This window comes from Ictidomys tridecemlineatus, chromosome 14 (assembly GCF_052094955.1).
Source record: "Ictidomys tridecemlineatus isolate mIctTri1 chromosome 14, mIctTri1.hap1, whole genome shotgun sequence".
In the NCBI taxonomy this organism is placed as follows: domain Eukaryota; kingdom Metazoa; phylum Chordata; class Mammalia; order Rodentia; family Sciuridae; genus Ictidomys; species Ictidomys tridecemlineatus.
In genome coordinates, this window is record NC_135490.1 from 8,264,909 (window position 1) to 8,286,558 (window position 21,650).

The 21,650-nt window shown below is 38.2% G+C and overlaps 1 protein-coding gene across 1 annotated transcript in view; it reads right to left on the minus strand.

The window, feature by feature from the left end:
* Positions 1-21,650, minus strand: part of Elp3 (elongator acetyltransferase complex subunit 3) — an 81,407-nt gene that overhangs the window by 41,649 nt on the left and 18,108 nt on the right. Inside the window, exons 8-9 of the mRNA XM_005337216.4 lie at positions 10,193-10,354; positions 7,958-8,084 (exon numbers count right to left, since the gene is read on the minus strand). Of these exons, the coding sequence (XP_005337273.1) occupies positions 7,958-8,084; positions 10,193-10,354 (289 nt within the window). The remainder of the gene's footprint in view (positions 1-7,957; positions 8,085-10,192; positions 10,355-21,650) is intronic.

Consider the following 21,650-nt stretch of genomic DNA (forward strand, 5'->3'; position numbering starts at 1 on the left):
CACTGTCCATTTGTTTTCTGGACGCTGAGTAATACGTCTAATTCATCTGCTTTTGACATGGTCATGTTTTGTACTGCAACGTCCCCACTGGCTGCCTTATTTCTTTACTTGGGATGCAGCAAGAAACATGAGGCATTCTCCTTGACCTGACTTTGCTCTAATCTTGATTTTGCATGTTTTTAAAAAATCTTTTGTAACATTATTCTTGCAAAACGTTCCATTGTTTAATTTGCTCTTCAAAGAAATGCAAGTAGAGTTTTTGATCTTTCTCATTGATTTGGCACTCTAAAATGCTCTATTCTTTATGCACCACATGGTCTTATAGATATTCTTCTGTAATTTTCTCTATAACATATATTTTAAAGATTCATTAGGTGTTCAATATATATTCTAGCCACCTAAAAACAGCACATAAGAAAGCAATCTCCACTTAGACAGAATCCACCTTTGAACATCAGGCTTCAGAAAACTACTTCAGCTTCCTGGAGACATGTAAACTGATAACACTCCTTTTGTAAAAATAAAGACAGATTCAATTGATTCTGGGATTTTGGTTAAACATAGAAAATGTTAAACATATAAAATGTGTTTCTCTCCCTCCAAAACCACAATAAAATAATATCAAAGATCTTAAAGATGTATAAAGTTACAAGAATAAAGAGAGCAAAGGAGACAAGAGTGGGGAAAAATGATGGCAGCATATTTGTTGAAAAGGGAATATGAATGGAAAACTCTAAACGGCTTTGCAAGTGAAGAAAACTACTAAGGAGATACTAGTGAAAGGCTACTCAGTTACACGAGAGTCCCAGAAAGGCTTAAAGATCAGAAGTACCAGGGACTGAGCAGGATGAAAAGAAGACATGGAAATAGAAAAGGGGCACCGGATCAGAGTCTGCAGAGAGGGATTTATCCCTTACTCCTATACAAGCAGAAGAGAAGGTTCATTCCCTGGAGAGTTAGAGGGCCTCTGTACTCCATCATTCCAGGCCCAAAGAAAGGCCTGGGTGAGTGCCAAGGCTGACAATAGGAGGGAAGCCAACATATTTACTGGTGAAGCCTCTTCCCTGCTCTGTGGATGCCAGCAGCCAATTTCCTGTGACTTACCCTTGTTACCCACCAGTAAAGTAAGAACTGAAGAGTTCATCTCTGGATTTATCAAATGGTCCTACATAAGGGTTCAAGATACTGACATTAGGAATCTTCTAAAGAAGAGTTTATTACATGAACATTTTTCAGTGATGCATACCAGTGGCCAGCCACTCACAGCTTGCAATCTGTTTTTCAGCCTTTCATTCTTTTTTTTTTTTTAAAGAGAGAGTGAGAGAGGAGAGAGAGAGATAGAGAGAGAGAATTTTTAATATTTATTTTTTAGTTCTCGGCGGACACAACATCTTTGTTGGTATGTGGTGCTGAGGATCGAACCCGGGCCGCACACATGCCAGGCGAGCGCGCTACTGCTTGAGCCACATCCCCAGTCTGGCCTTTCATTCTTAAAGCATGAACATTTGACTAAGGATCACCAGAAAGTTGGGGAAAGCCCAGGACATGACAGAACATCAAAAGAAAAAGAAAAAAAATTGAAATAGAGGTATTACAGAAAGAAAAAAAAACAACTATAATTCCTTCAGTGAGATAAAAAAAATCCATTACCTCTATAAATAAGAACAGGATGCTATTAAAAAAAAATCAAACCACCAAGATATAAGAAATTAAAACTACAAAAAAAAAAGCATTTAGTACAAAGGTTGAAAGGTGAAGTTGAGAAAATAGTAGAAAAGCAGAATAAGGAAAAAAAAATAGATGCAAAAGAGAAAACATAAGAATATTAGATGATCAATCTGGTAGATACAATGTTTGCTTAACAGACATTTTAGAAAGAGAACAGAGACAATGAAAGGAGGGACATTATCCAGGAAAGTTTTACAGGAAAGATTTTACAGGAAAGTTTCCCTAATGGCAGGGTCCTTCAATGTCTAGTACAATTGGGGCAAGAAATCTAGGGTATATACATTTTAAGATTAAAGACTAAGGAATATAGGGGTTGGGGCTGGGGCTCAGCAGTAGAGCACTCGTCTAGCATGTGTGAGGTGCTGGGTTCGATCCTCAGCACCATATAAAAATAAATAAATAAAATAAAGGCATTAAAAAAATCACATCGATCTTAAAAAAATGACTAAGAAATATAGGACTAGGAATCAAAATATTGGGTTCCATAAGAGTAATGTTAATAACCAAAAAACACTAGTGTAATTCCCTAGAAAAATCTGAGGGAAAACAATTGTCTTCCTTGAATTCTGTGCAAAGTAGACTGACATTTTCAACATGCAAAAGATTTATTTCCCATGGTAATTTTTTTTTTTAAAGGAAAAATTTCTGTTGGAAAATGTGCTGCAGAAAAATGAAGGAGAAAATAAAGAAGATAATCTGAGGTCTCAAAAACAAAGGATCTGAGGCAAGAAAGCAAAAAAACCCGAAGAATACACTTGTGTATGAGAAAGAGCTTTCTAGTCCATTTTGGAGCTGGAAGATAGGACCCGTGAGAGGTAAGTCTCTAGGAGCTAAGACCTTACTAACACTAAAGTAATGGGATGGGGCTGGGGCTCAGAGGTAGAATGCTTGCCTAGCATGTGTGAGGCATTGGGTTCGATCCTCAGCACCATATAAAAATAAAATAAAGGTGTCCACCTACAACTAAAAAAAAAAAAAAAAATGTTAAAAAAAAGAACAAGTAAGGCAACTGGTAATTCTAGAAATAAATTAGGTCACTCATGAAATTTTCCTGTCACTTTTGGCTAAGTATGTACAATTACATAATAAGTAGGTATACTACATTACTTGTATGTGAACAATAATGTATGTAGAAATTAAAATGTAAACACTGACTAGTAATATAACTTTAAAAAGTGATATAAAAATATTGGGAGAACAGGAAGAAAGGATAAACGTATTAAATTTTCAACTATCATAACAGCAAAACAAGTGATCTACCTAAAATTGATAAATCAAGAAACAGCAATCTAAGTACAGGATTAAGAAATGTAGAGGTAAGTACGAGAAAAAGAAAAACAAAACCCACCTATGAAACTTGAGAACAGCAGAGGACTCCTACTCTTTGATATACTCTTTTTAGTATTATTGGATTTTCAAATATTATTTATCAAAGCTTTTATTACATAACATATAATAAAGATAAACATGAATTTAACAGTGATGAGTCTGGTGGCCATGGGAATGACACACAGGAAGGGAACATGGCTGGCAGCAGGGTGACTAGTTAGGAAGAACAGGGGACCTAAGGAAAGCCTGAACCCAAGCTGTCACAGTGGGGGTGAAAAGGAAAGATACTCAGAGGGGCAATGCACAGGACCTCCTGTTGAACAGCTCAGGATAGGAGGGGAATGAAAGCAGCTGCTGGTATGATGTGCCAGGCATTTCCTGTGTGCTCAGTTAATCTTCCTAAGAGGTGAGACTGTAATTAGCCTCAGCGTAGGGAGGTGAGGCAACAGGAGCTGGGGCTTTTGTAAGAAACAGGCTATACTCAGTTAAGGAGAAAGGGTCCTACTTTTCACTACATTTAGACTTTCATAGTTTATTTTGATACAAATAAAAAATAACTGAAAAAAAAGAGGGAGTTTTGAAGTAGATCTATGACCTTATTGCTGAGGATTTCCTATGGATCATTCAGGCCACATGCAGTCATTCACAGTAAATCAGACTGCCTTACCTGAGAGGCAAACTCAGGCAGGCAGGCAAGAGTGCGGACCCTGTAGTTCCTTAACCTCCTAAGGCCCAGCTTCCTCCTCTGCTGAGGCTACTCCAGGTGGTTTTTTCTGCTGTAAAATCTGTAGTAACTCTACTTCATGATACCACTTTCAGTGATAAGCTTTTACATTAAAAAGCAACAAACAAACACTACAGCCACCCCGGCTAAACTCTGACTTCACTGCTTTGGCTTTTTGGGGAAAACAGCTCAGTGAAGACGAAAGAACTGCTGAGTATCACAAGAGCAGGAAAAATTTTAACTAAGACTAAAAGATTTCTAATTATTAAAAGATTGCTGGAGATAAATTATTCCTCAAAAGAAGGAAACACTGTTTGAACATTTTCAGTAACCCTTAGCTTGGTCATGCAGGAGTACTCTAATTTTTAAAAGAATAAAATACCAAAACAGCTAAAAGTTATTTTGAGTAACAAATAGGCCCTGACTGAGGATAAATAGGAAGGATGAAGATAATGAATATCAGATAAATTCCTTGATGTTAAATATTCGCCATCAAAAAAAGAGAGACTTTCAGCTTTATAAGAAAAATAAATCTGATCAAGTCATCTTACTATAGTGACACATGCATAGCCACGTTTATGGCAGCACAATTCACAGTAGCTAAACTATGAAACTATCCTTGGTGTCCATCAATGGATGAATGCATAAAGAAAATGTGGCATATATACACAATGGAGTTTTATTCAGCCATAAAGAAGAATGAAACTATGCCATTTGTTGGAAAATGGATGGAACTAGAGACCACAATGTTAAGCGAAATAAGTAAAAACTCAGGAGGCCAGGGTTGTATGATTTTGTTTACATGGGGAAGCTAGAGAGGAAAAGGAAAAGAAAGGTGGGAGTGAATTTCATGAAAATCAAAGGGAGATCAGTAAAGGAAAGGGACCAGAAGGTGAGGGGTGGAAAGGGAGGGGGGAAGTGCTGAGGAGTGATATTGGCCATACCATATTATTATATTGTGTGCATGTGTGAATATGTAACAACAAATCCCATCCTATGTACAACCATAATGTACCAATAAAAATAAGGGAAAAAAATATGAGTTATTGGAAAATATAAGCAGCTGTTATTATAACATATAGCTATAATCACTGTACTTACCATTATCTAAGAATGTGAAAAAAATAATTTCTGGGGTTCTACTACACAGTAGGGAGACCAAAGATAATGACAGTATACTATACAGTCCACAAAAGCTAGAAGAAAAGATTTTGAATATTTTTACCACAAAGAAATGATAAATATTTGAGGAGACACATAATATCTACCCTAACTTGGACATAATACAATGCATACTTATACTGAAACATGACATGTTATCTTAGAAATAAATGCAATTTTTAGGTGTCAATTTTTTAAAAATGTGAATTTACAAGAAACTGATGCAAATGAATATGATTACACTCTTAGTGATACAGAACTGACCTACACAATAAGGTGTGAGGCATAAGCTACTTCTTAACTAACACATGCAGCTTAACTACATCTTAGTGGGCTGGGCAGCAGTTTGATGGACCCATACAAGGCAAGGTGATTCATCCTCTGCAGAGATAAAATGTTGCAGACTTGTGCAATTACACAAGCAGACACTTGACTTAGCAACCCTTCCCATGGAACAAAACACATTGAAGGAAATACATCTGTGGTTGTTAATAAGGAATTCTGGGCAAATGTGACAAAGCAGGGGGAAAAACATTTTTTTTTTAAATGCAAAAATCAGGGGCTGGGATTGTGGCTCAATGGCAGAGTGCTCGCCTAGCATATGTGAGGCCCTGGGTTCAATCCTCAGCACCATATAAAATAAATAAATAGATAGATAGATAGATAGATAAATAAATCAAAGGTATTGTGTCCTTGTACAACTAAAAAAATTTTTTTAAAAAAATGCAAAAATCAGTGCCTATTAGGTCAGAATAAGTTGTGAATTTCAAATAGGCCAAACAAGATTTTCTAAGCAAAAAACCCACTTTTCATGTAGACTTTCTATTGCGTTTTTACAGAAAAATATACAAATCATAAGTGCACATCTTGACAATTTTTACAAAGCTTATAACTAACATCTAGTCACTCAATTCAAGATAAAGAACATTATCAGAATCTCACAACTCTACCTTATACCTATTTCTAGTTACCAAACAGGAAACAGTTACCGAACTTCACCCAAAGTTTCTGTTCACACGAATGGCTTTGTGTGCTAGGTAGTCTTCTGAATTTGACTTCCCGTGCTTAATGTTATGTTGAATAGAATTGGCCATGTTGCTGCATGAAGTTGTAATTAGTTCATCCTTATTTCCTCACATGATTACATCAATATTTATGGACTGTACTGCTAATGAACATTCAGGTAATTTGATGATATTACACACACTTCTGTGGGGTGTACCTGTGGGAGATTTGCTGGGTCATGCAAGATACATTTAGTTTTAGCAGATTCTGAACAGTTTTCTATCACAATCAAGATGGGGGATTATTAACAGGGATATCTGTGAATTAATGCAATCTTGAAAACAGGCTTCAACTGTAGTCTAATAATTTGACAAATAATAAAAATTAACTTTAAAAAGAAAGGAAGAATCAATAACTTTACATGTAACATAAAATGAACTCCACTTTCTGAACACAGCAAAATAAAAATATTTTTGTTGATGACATAACTTGATAAATATTGTCTTTTCTCTAAAAGGATATCCCTAAAACATACTTTCCTTGTTTGAAAATTCAAAGAAAAACAAAAGGCCCAACCAATCTCATTTCCCCAAACAAAATTAACATGGAACATGAAACTATCAGAGTAAACAAACCAACAAACCTCAAAGTTACAGTTACATATTAAAATTCAAAGAACTGAAAGGTTAGAAGAAAACAGAAAGGCAGTCTAAGCTCAGAAGCTAGAAAAAAAAAAAAAAAAGATCAGTTTGACAAATGAAGGAAAAGATAAGACCACAATAGGTTGGAGAAAATACATGCAACAAATATAAAAAAACAAGCCCATAATATCTTTACTGAAAAAAAAATCATGAAATTAAAATAAAAATATTCATATCCTGGGTTGAGGACATAGTTCAGTGGTGGAGTACTTTCCCAACGTGCACAAGGCCCTGGGTTAAATCCCCAAAATCCATGGGGGGAAAAAAGCATTCATATCCTAATAGAATAATTAGGTCAGAGGAGAAAACAATTCCAAAACATGAAAGACATGTAATTAGTAAATACAATCCAAAAATACAATTAATTTAATGGATAAAAGTGCCACTTAAACTTACATTCTTAAATTGTATTTCTGGATTGTATTTACTAATTACATGTCTTTCATGTTTATATATATACATATAGAAAGTAAACACAAGAGGATTATTTAGGGAAAAAGGAAGTCCTACTGAAAATGATGCAAAACTATTAGAAACCTCTGAAAAGCAACTGAGTAATACAGTGAGATTCTTAAAATGTTCATACCTTCATTAGATAATTGTACTCCAATGAATTCATCATAAAGAAATAAACCTAGCTGGGTGCAGTGGTGCACGCTTGCAATCCCAGCAGCTCGGTACACTGAGGCAGGAGGATCATGAGTTCAAAGCCAGCCTCAGCCAAAGTGAGGCACTAAACAACTCAGTGAGACCTGACTCTAAATAAAATACAAAACAGGGCTGGGGATGTGGCTCAGTGGTCAAGTGCCTCTGAGTTCAATCCCTGATACAAAAGAAATAAACCTAAATGCTATAAAAAGTTATAAAGATGTTTATCTACAGGGTTATTCATAGTATCGAAAACTGGTAATGTCCTAAATTTTGAGAGCTTTGGAAGTAGTGAAGCAAAGCATGACAGATTACGTTAACAGACATTTAACATGTAAACATCTTAACAGAAATCAGGATGCAACTGGATAAATTATTCTTACAATGTTAAGTGAAAAAGCTATGAAAGAATTACCATCTCTACACAACTAAGCATAAGGGTGCCGGTGTCATATGTGCATAAACAACCTCAGCCCTAAGAAAGCCTAAGCATTAAAAGATCCTGGGAAGAACATACAAAACAGAGTGTGTCTAGGCTCTGGGGACTTCTCTTTTGTGTTTCTACCATTCTACGGTGAGGAGGTGCTGCATCATTACACAAAGAGGGTATGAAGAACACGCAGAGGCATCCTACATTGGCCTGAGCGAAGGGTACACTTACTGTAAACTGCTCAATGTCTCTTTCTAGTCCCACGTTTGGCAGATCAGGCATCATATGAGCCACAACTTTGAATCCGGAATCTTTGGCCAAGTGGAACGACTCACATACTGCCTTCACAGTGTGGCCCCTGAGGGAAGAAAATTCACTACCTGTTACACAAATAAACGGACATAAAAGCTTACAGGGGAGCACAGGAAAACAATAAGTAAGCTCAAGAATCACATGGCTGAGGGCACAGAATCTTATTATAAAGCCATTTTCTTTGTATCCCTATCTCTGAAGGGGTCTAGAAATAAATCATTTTACTTCTGAGATATTTCTCAAAAATTTCTTTATGTACCTATTCAAAGTTCTAGAAGTAAATACTGGACTAACAAGAATTAACATAATAAAACTATCTGACTTAGTATCATCGATCAAAACAAGCTTACTAATGTAAATATCTATATTAAAACAAGAACAATGAGCTGAAAATCATGCAGAAGCTGCAGCTTGCTAAACATCCCTTCCTTTAAGACTTGTGAAATTATTGGTAGACTTGTGAAATTATTGGTAGAGAGAGGAAAAGTGAAACCTACACTACAAAATAGATTTAACTGATCTGTTTGGAGAGTCCTTAAAGAAAAAATAGAAGAGAGAATGGTCTAGGACAAGGTGGAATCTTTTGGGGCCACGTGGGTGAATCCTCTTAGCATCTGAGTACCATACCCACAAAGGAAGTGTGCCTCAGTAACCATTAGGATGCAACTAAAGATTGAAGCCTGTCAACCCCTTCTACCCCAGGACATTCCCACTCACCACACAAAGACCCTAGAAGCCTGAACTCCATTTCACACCCTCTGGATATTCCCATCTATTTCCATGGCTTCAATTTCTCATCTCCTTTTGTTAATGACTTCCAAAATTCTATGACAAAGTTAGATCTCTCTTAAGACTTCTACACCCAAACCCAACACTTCAAAGTTACACTGTGCAATACGGCAGCCACTTGGTACATGTTGTTTTTCAAATTATTTAAATGGATTGAAAGGAAATATTGAAAGGAAAGTTCCTGGGTTGCATTATCCTACTGAAGAATGCAGATATAGAACATTTTGATCCATGCAGTATGTTCTGCTGGCTAGCTCTGTTCTAAAGCAAAAACCTTCAACTGGTTGTTCCACAAAAACCTACGACTTAGCATATCCAAAATGAAACTCATCTTCTTTCTGTGCCTCTCTGACTTCCTATTCCCTCCTACTCTCATTTCCAATCAGTCACCAAACACTGCCCCTCACTTTTTTCCAGGACATCAGTATTTCCTGCTTAAATTACTCCAACAGCCTCCTAACCAGTCTCTCTCCCTTCAGCTTGCTTTTCGCTAATCTACCTCCCATACTGGAACTAAAGTGAGCTTTCTGAAATGCAGACCCATTCCTATCTTAGTTCACAGCCTGTCTGCTGATTAGGGCCTGGCTCCGGAGGCCATCTCTTAGGGCCCCTCCTAATTAGTCCTCTGCTTGCCATGCAGTTCCATCCTCAGGAATCTGATGGTATTTTCTTTCTGCCTAAAATAACCTTCCTCTTCTACACGGAACTCCTCTCCTCCCTTTAAGTTCTAGTTTAGATATAATTTTCTTCAGAAAGTGTCCCTGACCTTGGAGAAACTCTCTTTGCCTCTCCACAGAGACTTCTCTAGCACAGCCTGGAAAGAGGGCAGCTCTTCAGCAGTTTTTCTCTTCAGTTCAATGTGTATTTCTAGGGGAAGAGAACTTCATTGGACTCTACCAACTCTTAAGTCTTTCCTTTTTTTACACTTTCTAATTCATACCCATTGTCTCAAACTTTTTTCTACTTCCCTAACAAAAGAAATCATTTTCACAAAAACTAATTTTTTAAACATCATCCAACTGCCTTCTTATCTAAACCCTTTTCTTTCTGCCAATTTTGCTGGCCTTCTCTCCTGCTGCAGACCTACTGCTGCTACTGACCTTGCATCCCATGTCCTGCTCCTCCACAGGAAAGGGCAGGGAGTGGTACCAGTATGTGTACAGGCTACTAGAAGAGGATCCACCAAGAAAGAATGAAAACAAAGGGAAGAGAGGATGGACTAAAGAGCATGAACAGAAGGAAAGACTTGGAAAGGAGGAACCCAAACTTCTTTCTGAGCCAGCCAGAGAGAAGAGAAGACTGGTATGCATGCAGAGAGAATCATCGGGAGAGGAAGGCTTGTGAAAGATCATTTTGCCACCTTACCTGTTGGTATCCCTGGCCACATCTTCATAGACACTCTGCACCCCAATCTCCAGCCTTGTGCAGCCATAGGTCAACATGTCACTTAGGTGCCGCTTCATACAATAATCTGGTCTAGTCTCAATAGTAATTCCAATACACTTTGTGAGGCTTCTCTCAGAATACCTGTAGAGCAAATGTAAAAACAACAAACCTGCTGCAGCTTTGGGTCATTTACTCCCACTCAGAGGACTGCCTTCTCTCAGTTCTATCAGTGTGAGACAATGGTTAAGAACATGGACTTGAGCAAATCCTGGCCCTGCTATTCCTAACTACACAAATGGAATGCTATTAACCTCTCTGTGCTTTGGATCTTTATCTGCAAAGTGCAGATAATAATGGAACCTGCACCTCACAGGACTGACATAAGCGACTAGCACATCGTAATGTTATCTTCATTATCATTACTCTCCTCGTGCAGCATGCTGCAACAATCATCTCCCGGAAAACAGTGGTTTCAACTATGAAAATCTATTTTTCAATTCCTAGCAACCATTTTTCACATAAGTTAAAACCATCTGCATTATTTATTTCCCATTCTGTATTTTAGAGTCGTCTTAAGGAAACAAAAGGGAAAAGGGAGTTATGTGCAATGATCATAGCAATAATTTAGATTAAATGTCTTCTATATACACAGAAGTCTTTTTACCAAGTCTGTTTAACCTTAGCAATAACTTATAAAATTGGGAAAAAATTTTAGTACTCATTTAAATTAGGTAACAGATTAGTATACCACTTTAGATTTAAGTTTTTTGAGTTAACAACTTTTGTGCTGGCACACAGAAGTCAGATCACTAGCTCAGTGGGTAGGTGAGGTGAGGGACAGGAGCTCACTTGGACAGAGGCCACCATCGGCCAAATACTCATCAGTATGGAGTCTCCCACTAACTCTCTGTGGCGTGCCCTATCATCTCCATTCTACAGACAGACACTGAAGTTCAAAGGGAATAAACAGCTTGTCCAACCAAGGGTCTAGAGCTAATAAAATCCACACCAGGATCTGAAGCTGGGCCACCTCCTTTAAAAATCCTTGCCACGTGTCCCTTAACACATTGCTCAGACAATGCAGCTGGGGATGCAGACCTTTCCTCCCCAACATCTCTGACCTCCTTCTTCTCAGTGCCCACTGTTACAACTTTCTCAATTCTTTGAAGAGGGTAAGTGAGACTTTCTTTTCTTTATTTTATGTATTCATTCATTTATTTATTTTTGTCTTTATTTTCCTTCTTTCTAAAGAAGTTTGTAGCTCTTTGTGGGAAAAGTAAAAATCACAAAATTTCCCCAATTTTATAACTACTCAGGCTCATTTCTTCATCTTACTTGTTAGTAAAAATGAACTTATTTGAATATGAATAATAATTATTAAGACAGTTAAGAATCAGTGAATTGGAAGACTAACTCTAAAGTCTTTCATTTTAGACATCCAAACTCTTTGGCTTTTTATTTCTATGTTCCATGAGGTTTTACTCAGAGGCAACATGTCAAAAGGTAAACAATGAGTAGAGTTATTAAAAGATGAATTACTAGTCAAAAATGGGCTCACGTCTTAACAAATCTTGCCTAAGACAGGACACTCAGGCGTTGACTTCTCTGAAACAAGACAATGAGAAAGTTCCATGCCTCTCAAACAGGCAGGTACCACGACATCAGTAAGGAGGAGTACACAGTGCCACAGGATAAATGAAACGCACCTTCCTCCAGCAGCAATTACTGGGCTTGAGGGAAACTTTTTGAAAAAATCAAAATAAATATGTACATATCATGGAGAAAGCAAACTACATGATGCTTGATGAAAACAGAGGGCAGAAAACTCTAAACGAGTATACTTTTAAAAGTAAATGAGAAATGTCATAAAATAGGCATTCTGAAATTATATCATAACCTCCCCTATTAGCTGATATTTTTAAAAAAGCCTGCAGTATTTCTTATTTTCTTAAGTGATGCCCTTAAGTTAGCGAGCCAGGTGGCACAATACTAGTTTGTACCACTGGGACAAACTAGAGGGTAGGCAATTACACCAGCGGGAATTTGTCTAGAAGAAAGGGGAAACTTCCCAGCTAATCTTCCTGTTGCACAGGTCACCAAAGGCCCAGGAGAGGACACGTGGGGAAAGCTGCTACAGGGATGATAAGGTCTCTTCACAAGCCAGAACACAGCACAGGCAGAAGCAAACCTCACTCTCAAATACTTAACACCATTTCAAAAAGATCTTTACTCTGGGGAGGACATTATCTCCTGCAGGAAGCAGAAATGGAGGCAGAAACAAATTAATTAAAGTTGTTAAAAGTCAAAATTTTAGGTTTCTTTTCAGAATTGTATTTTCACCTAAAAAGCAACTAAGTAGAAATTCTTATCAAATCTGAACAACAAAAGTAATGAAGGACATAATCTCCCAAAGAACAGAGCTGAGGCCACGCCTCCCATAAGCTCACAGTATCTTTTTAAGAATATTTTAATGCCTTATATAGTCTAATAACTCATTAATTCTGCCAATTCCTCTATTTTCCCTAGGCCATAGACTTCTTAGGTTCTTGGGCATACAGGAAATGTATTAACTTCTAAGAGATGAAGCCAGGACTTCACCTTCGTTAGTCATAATCTATAAGCTTTTCGGTATCTACAGCCCCAAAGGACTTGCACTGGGGTGTTCTGATTCCAATTTCACTGTCTTTCTGTGGTACTACCTGGTCATTTTAATACACCTCCTATTGATGTGGGGTTATGCTGAATCCTATGCTATTTTTTTTTTTTTTTGTACGCCACAGGAGTGATGGCGACTATAATGATGCTTATGTTCTCTGGCAAGCATAACTTAAGTCAATAACTAATGGTAGCAGAATTTTTGTATAATTAGAAGGTAGGAATAGGGGTGGAGAGAAATAGGACAATAACCTGGAATTTAAAAGCAAATAAGACCATGTTATCCAGTCTTCAAAACACAGATTAAATACACCTCTCCTATCATGCCGTCTTCCTAGAGCCCAGGGTAAGAACTCTGTGCTTCCACTCCCAAAGCACCCTGTCGTACTACAATAGCTTGCCTTGTTATTTATCTGTGGACACGTCTTTCTCTCCACCTAGACAGGAAGCTCCTAATGGGCTCGAAGTCTAGAGAATGAATAGGTGAAACTGAGGACAGAGGAGGTCTCTCCTCACTCCCACAGCAGCCTCTCTCAATCTTACCGGTTATCTTTCCTTTTATCCACCCTTAGAAAGGGACCCTCCCTAGGTCAGTGATACTGCAAACTAAAAATACACTAGTTTTTAATCCCAGAAATGCTTGAAAAACCTAGCTGCAGGGATAAGACACAGAGAAAACTCTAAAAACCACTACAAAACAAAAAGCCAGAGTGGTGGAAATAGAAATAGATATAGATGATTTCTTGGGAAGAGTGCTTCTATTTCTGGAAAGAGGCAAGTGGCCTGTAAAAGTAGCATCTATTATCACTTACCGTCTCCTGCACTAAAGGCCTCAAGCAGGGCACTGTTGGGAGACAGCACACTGCTTTTAAAATCCCTTTATCTTCTGGAAACCTCCTTTAGATTCTTTACAAGAAGGCTGTGGCATCAAAGAGAACCTCTCATTACTACCAATCTGCTGCAGTTCTTTCAAAACTTGGTCATTTCTGCTACTGGATGTGCCTTAGTCTAGGACTACCTGAAAACTTAAGGAGCTCTAGGCCCAGGGTCCCCAAAGGCCGACATGATGTTACCTACACAGACAACCCAAGCCCTCAAACTTAACTGCTCAAAGCAAACTGTGAAGTAAATAAATGGCACACAAAAGAAATATTTACCTTCGTTAGTCATAATCTACAAACTTTTTAGCATCTATAGTCCCAAAGTGAGTCAGTAGAATTTATAACTTCTGTGCAGAGCCAAAGTTGTCTGGATTGCAAAAGAACACCTGTTTTTGTTATAATCCCTCAGTTGTAGCAAATTCCTTTTTTTGCTATGATTATATCTGGAAAATTCCTCAATAAACTGTGGTGTTCCACCCAATGCTGCGTTAGTGATATTTGTGATTTAAGAACTGGGTATTTGATATGTTCAAGGAATTTAAGAATAACTCCCCACCCCTATTTTTTTGAGATATTGGTCAATTGGTCTTGCCCAACACAGGTGAGGAAAAAGAGGAACAGAATCTTGGTTTTTAAATGAGTATTACCTATGAAAAACCAACCTGAAGACACCGTAGCCTAGAGTCTAAACTCATTATGCCTTACCCACGCTAGTCAACAAGGCTTATTATACAAAAACATCCCGTGACATTTTTTATTCTCTTTCTACAGGACACACACACACACACATACACACCACTTTATAATCCCAATCAACATGCTGATTAGAAAAGAAAAAACATCAGATGTTACATTATTTATTATAACCACATTGAAATTTGAAGATTATACACATAAAAGCATTACAGAAAACTTGTCATTGTTAGAAAGTAACTGCTAAATGAAAAACAACTTGTAAACACATCTTTTAGATAAAAATTCTCATTTCAACAGAAATGTCTGAATCACAGATGTCAGAGACAGAATAATATCAGAGACAATTTAGTTCCACCTCATTTTTATGGTATAAATAAGTGATTTATACCAGGTAATAATGATAAGTAATAACAGAAATAAGCATGGCCAGATATAATGATGGGCACCTATAATCCCAGCTATTTAGGAGTCTGAGGCAGGAGGATGGCTTGAGCCCAGGAGTTTTAGAGACCAGCCTGGGCAACATAGTGAGACTCCATCTCAAGGGGAAAAAAAAACAACAAACATTTAAAAACTTAAGTTTCCTAATTCTTTTTTTTTAAATTTTTTTTATAGTTGTATATGGACAGAACACCTTTATTTTGTTTATTTTTACATGGTGCTGAGGATGGAACTCAGTGCCTCACACATGCTAGGCAAGCGCGCTCTACCACTGAGCCATAACCCTGGCCCTCCCAATTCTTAATACAAAGCTCTTTCCATTGCATTCAATTAACATTCACTAAGTGTCTTCTATTCTTAAGACATAAGAGATCCTCTCTCTTAAGAAGACAGACCCTGTTAAAGGATATAGGAAAAAATACATTATATGGAATTAGACAATAATGGTATTCATTAAAATATTATTCTTCCTACTGAAAACCAAAGTAAGAGTAAAATTAAACTAGTAGATGTAAATTCAACCATCAATATAAACTGATTTATCAATAATTACATCAACTGTTAACAGACTAACCATTCCAATAAAAAGACAACATCAAGGGCTGGGGATGTGGCTCAAGCGATAGCGCGCTTGCCTGGCATGCGTGCGGCCCGGGTTCGATCCTCAGCACCACATACCAACAAAGATGTTGTGTCCGCCGAGAACTAAAAAATAAATATTAAAAATTCTCTCTCTCTCTCTCTTTAAAAAAAAAAAAAAGACAACATCAAAATTTTGGAAAAAATCCCCCACAAGACCCAAGTACTACAGACTACAGTCTCTAAGAAACGCACTGTCAGTATAAAGGTACATGTGTGTGGAAAGTAAATGAACGGAACAAGATAACACAGGGCAACAGAAAGCACACAAGACTACAATGGCTGAATTAATATAAAATAAAGAAAACTTCAAGTCTAGGGTTACAAAAGGACATTTTGAAATTATAAAATGTTAATTTTTATCCATAAATTAGAAACTCATAACAGTAATGTGTATTTACCTAATAACAAGCCTTCAAAATACATGAAGTAAAAAACTAAAATAACTAAAAGGAGAAATAAGCAATTCTTGAATCAGGGTTGGAGATTTTGAAATCCCTCTTTCTTAGCAATTGATAAAACTAGACAAGAATAAAAAAAAAAAAAGACAAAAATCCCAAAGACCAGGACTATCTGCTACCACCCAACATTCCCCAAAGGCCCAAATGAGAGGCCTGCTCCCCAGCTTGGCCCAGTTTGAAGCACGGCCCAGTGAAGGCCTTCAGGTCACGGAGGGCTGCTCTCCAAGAACACTGTGGGATCGAGGACCCTTCTTCCTCTTTTTTTTTTTTTAGTTATAGATGGACACAATACCTTTATTTTATTTTATTTTATTTTATTTTATGTGGTGCCAGGGATTGAACCCAGTGCCTCATGCATGCTAGGCAAGTGCTCTACCACTGAGCCATAACCCTGGCCCCTTCTTCCTGTCTTTTATGTCCTGACCAGGAGGCAGCAGCTTTGCTTAGCCACACTGTGTGCCAGGATGTGCTTCTTTGCTACAGTCTCAAAAGCAATGGGACCAACTGACCAAGGCCTAAAACCTCCAAAACTCTTGAGCAAGCCCAAATCAACCTTTTCTCTTTGTGAGTGGATTACCCCAGGTGTTTGTTATAGTGATGGGAAGGCAACATATCATCTGAATAACACCATCAACCTCCTTGACTGAACTGATCCTTACAGAACTTAACACCTAAACCGTTGAATGCACATTCTTTTCAAATACACATGCCATATCACCTAGAGAGACAATATGTACTGTGCTACAAGATAAATCTTGATAAATTTTAAGAATGGAAATACTGAGTAGGCTTCAATTCATGGATATACAATTCATGGATCAAATAAGAAATAGAGTATCAAATATATTTAGAAATGAATAATAATTAAAACACAAAGTATCAAAATGCGGGTATTCAGGTAAATCAGTGCTTAGAGGGAAAAACAGCATTGTAAATATTTATAAGAAATGAAAAAAGGTCGAAAACAATGGCCAGGCTTCTATACCCAACTTGTCACTAGAAAAGGAAGAGCACTGAAAACCCAAAGATAGTGAATAAAAATAAAAACAGAAATAAATGGAGAAGAAATAAACAACATCCAAAGAACAACAATCAAGAAAAAAAAGAGAAGGTAATTGAATCAACACCAGGGCTGAAAGAGGGGTGATCACTAAGTTCCTACAGAGTAAGAACATTCTGAGAGAATACTATAAACATAATCCCCAAGTCTGACAACTTGGATGAAATAAACAAATTCCTTGAAAAAATTACTAAAAAGGGCAGGCAGGGATGAAACAAAATCTGAGTAGCCCTGTATCTATCTGTTAAAGGAATTAGTGAATCACCTAAATCTCCCATAAGGAGAATTCCAGCAAACACTTGTGGAAGAAATAACATTGGTCTCACATGAGCTCCTCTAGAAGACAGAAGAGGAAACAATTTCTTATTTGCTTTGTTGAGGCTGCACCACACTGATACCAAAACCTGACCAAGTCTGTATCCTGGCTGGCCAGACAATGTTAAGGACCCTCGTTGCCGTCTATGAAAACCGAGGTAGCGATGGAAGGAAGTAATCAACACATCAGTGAGGGGGAAGGAGTACAGGAGGTTCTGAGGCCTGCCTAAAGAGGGCTGGTGCAGAGCCAGTCCTAGCTCTTTCAAGCCTGTGTGGGTTGTTTGTGCTTCCTTCGTAGCTGTGCAAGTCTATGAATCTAATTTGGGGCCTGGAACCCAGTATTCCCTAGCACTCTATATGTCTTTTCTAAGACATATAAGGACACAGTTGGAGGATTTAAAGTCATCGATGGGGGGGGGGGGGAAGAGTTAAGGAACGGAAATCAATTAAAAATTCCAACGGAGAATGTGTGACTCACCCACTTCTTAATGGGTAACTACCCTTTTAAATTGCATCTTGTGAAAACAGCCAAGGAGCATTAAAGATGGAATGTAAAACTGCTTCTGGGCAGAGCTGATTAAAAAGGAATAAAACTCTTCTAAAAGGCTGTTCTGAGTTATTTGGCAACATATGCATTCTGGTGAATGGGTGATTCAGAGCCCACTGATGGTCCTTTTCCAGAGCCATGATTTTTAGGAGATGGTGGACACCAATGAAGGATGCTCTCCAGAGACTACAGGGGAGTCTCAGAGTAGCTGACAGCCATGAGTGGTCAGCACTGTGTTGATGCAGTGAATCCTCCCTGTCTGCTATGACCTTGAACAGACCTCCGGCACTAAGCTTTCCAATTTCTCCATCCACAGGGATATTGTGCACTGCTTGGTACTAACTTGCACAAATGATAACCAGACTCACCTTGTCGGGGCTTTCCCTCCCCTGACTCCTCTTACATTAAGAAGTAGACCTTTACTCAGATTAGACACAGGAAAACAGAAACACCTGAGCTAATAATGAAGCTGGGCCCTGTTTTGAATGAAAACTCTTAACCTTAAAAACTGTTGATTTGCTAGGGGCAGTGATCACACCAGTAATCCCAGTGACTTGGGAGGCTGAGGCAGGAGGATCGTGAGTTCAAAGCCAGCCTCAGCAGCATAGTGAGACCCTGTCTCAATATAAAAAATTAAGAGAAGAGCTGGGTATGCGGCCCACTGGTTAAGTACCCCTGGGTTCAATCCCCAGTACCAAATAAAACAACAAAATTAAAAACAAACGAACAAACAAAAAAACTGTTTACTCATCTGTCACAATATGTAATTTTAACCTAGTTTAAAATGAATCTTTAAAAACACCCTTCTAGGCTTGTGAAAATCAGTGTTACACCAGTGTGGTTAGTAAGCAAAAACAACTAACGTCAATTAGCAATAAGATGAACCTGAAATTTATTACCTACATCCTTGAGGAAGGGGGCTATCCTAGTAAACCAACCGGCTTTCCTGAACACCCTATATGCAAGACAGCAATAGCAAGGTAAAATCCAAAGAATCTGAACAAAACATAGCATTTCAAAGACAGTTTTTTTCTGGGCTGTTCCTTATTTCCCAATGATGCTAAGATTTGAAAATAATTTTCTTTCTCCTGTTCTCTAATGCTAATCAGACTACTACTTCTACAAATAACACAATTGTTTCTCTAAGAATGAATAACAACCCTATTACAGCAAAAACCCTATTAAAACAAAGCAACAAAGAGTCCAAAATTGGCTTTTCCACATTGTCTCAGTGTATGGTGACCAGAGCAAAATATGGAGTGTGGGCTGGCAGACTCAGTATGACACTATGAAGGGTTTTATGGCTCCTGGATTGTATTTTTATTATTTCCTAAGAGCCATTCATGAGATCTGTCACAATGAGGGCTCAAATCATATACAAATTTTTATCTGAAAGTAAAGTGTGTGTTGCCCTCTTGAGGTAAACTCAAGAACAGAAATAACAATGCTGGCTTTGCCTCACTTGCCACTGAAAGAGGCTTTGTTCTCCAAGGGCTTTTTGGACAAACACACTGCCATCCAGAGTTAGCTAGCCATCACACAAAACCCCATTTTTACCCTAGTGACATATAACTTACACTCCAACGCCATCTGAAACTAGAACATTTCTGCACATATAAAACTTCCCAAGAATAAAGCAAAATTGTTAAAGGGTTTCAAATGATGAAAGTGTCAATTAGCTGCATCCTAGAGATCAAATTAGTTGGCTGCTTCAGATGTTCAAGGGACCAAACTGCAGACTGTAGAAAGCTGTGTGTGGCAGACTTTTTGGAGGGGGCAGGCAAACATTTAATATATTTATAGCTCAATTTTACTCAATATGCAAGATCATCGACTCAAGAAATCTACACTGAGAAAGGAGTATATATAAGCTCAGGAAGAAAAATTAAATGGTCTTGACAGATCACACCCCCAGAGAATTTTCAGAGCTGAATGAATTTCCGTCAGTCACCTTCTGAGGTAATTGTTCCCTCAAGTCACATTTTTTTCTAAGCTATAGTTTGATCTTTCAGTATTAAGAGGAATGAGCTGGATTACATCATTACTCCTTAAAAGTTTGAAGACTTCAGCATTTTACTAAGCATGACTCATATCCATGAATGATCAGGTTTTGAATGAGCAGTAAAAATAGTCATCATCTCGTCCTGCTTCCAAGCCCCTGGGGAACAGATCACATGACTGAGGTCACAGAACTCACCTGTCATATTCCCTAGGGTCAGCCGAATGAAAGGCTGCTCACCATGCACTGTCCAGCGGCGAGTTCCTCAAACAGGCCTTGGAGCTACCCAAGATAGTAAATTTAAGAAAAAGCCCCTCTATTCTTTTTCTTTTACAAACTCGAGGACAGCTATAGGGGAAAGAGGGACAGTACACAAAGATATCTATTATGGTTTGGATGTGAGGTGTCCCCCAAAAGCTCAAATGTAAGACAATGCAAGAAGGTTCAGAGGAGGAATGATCAGGTTGTATGAATCTTAACCCAATCAGTGATTTAATCCCCTGATAGGGATTAACTGAGTGGTAATGAAGGGGTAGGGTGTGGCTGGAAGAGGTGAGAATTGGGGCATAGCTTTGGGCATATATTTGTGTCTGGAGAGTGGAGTTTCTCTATCTGCTTCCTGATCGCTGTGACGTAAGCTGCTTCCCTCTGCCACCCTGCCATGATGTCAGCCTCACTTTGAGGCCTGAGGAATGGAGCCAGCCTTCTACTGACCAAGACCTCTGAAACCATGAGCCCTCAAATAAACTCTTCCACCTCTATAATTGTGCTGGTTGGGTCCTTTAGCTACAGCAGCAAAAAAGCTGACTAAAACAATATCTCTATCCCCATTTCCAAGAGGCAAACCTACCAAGGTCATTTGATCATTCCTTCAAAAGCCTCTCACAAGTTTACCTAAGCCTACTATGTGCCAAGAATTGCTTTCATATGGGTAATAAGGCTACCCTTAGTTCCACTTAAAATCTGGTCCTACTTACCATCACAAAAAAGTCTAGGAGGGGCACTATTTGAACCATGTAATTAGCTATATAATACTCCCTAACCTTTTATAAAAGAGAAGCCAGAAAAAATCCTGAGGTGGTGGATACATCAGAAAAACTGAGCATTTCCTTCCAATAGTTTCAAGCCCTGATGACGCACATGCGCACACACGCAAAGCCACTCATTTAGATTTTTCCACCTAGCAGATTCTACCACTGCAGTAAGTTTAGGCTCTGAAGCACAGCTGCCTACAGTGTAGTCCCCAATCCCCCACCAATGAACTTGTGCAACTCTGGGCAAGGTGCCTCAGTTTCTTCATCTGAAGAACAGAGATAATCTGAATACTTAACTCAAGGCTTACTATTAGTATTAAATAAGTGAATCAAACACCTATCACAATGCCTGTGCACAGAGCAAATGGAAATATCTTCCCTTTTTCCATTCCTCATGTCCCTTCCTCCTCAGCTCTGATATAGACCCATGATGACCATGGTGGTGACATGGCAAGAAGGTCTTTTCCAGATGCTGGCACCTTTATACTAGTCATCCCAGTCCCCAGAGCAATGAAACAATAAACTTCTGTTCATCATAAAGTACTTGGTGTCAGGTATTGTTATAGTAGCATGAAACAGGAGCCCATTCATAAACAGAAATTACTAATACTAACAGTCACCGATAACTTAAGTTTTTAAATGACAGTCATTAGATTTTATAACAGCTAAATGTCTCTGATAGTAAGTACCCAGTCCTCTTATTAGGTGG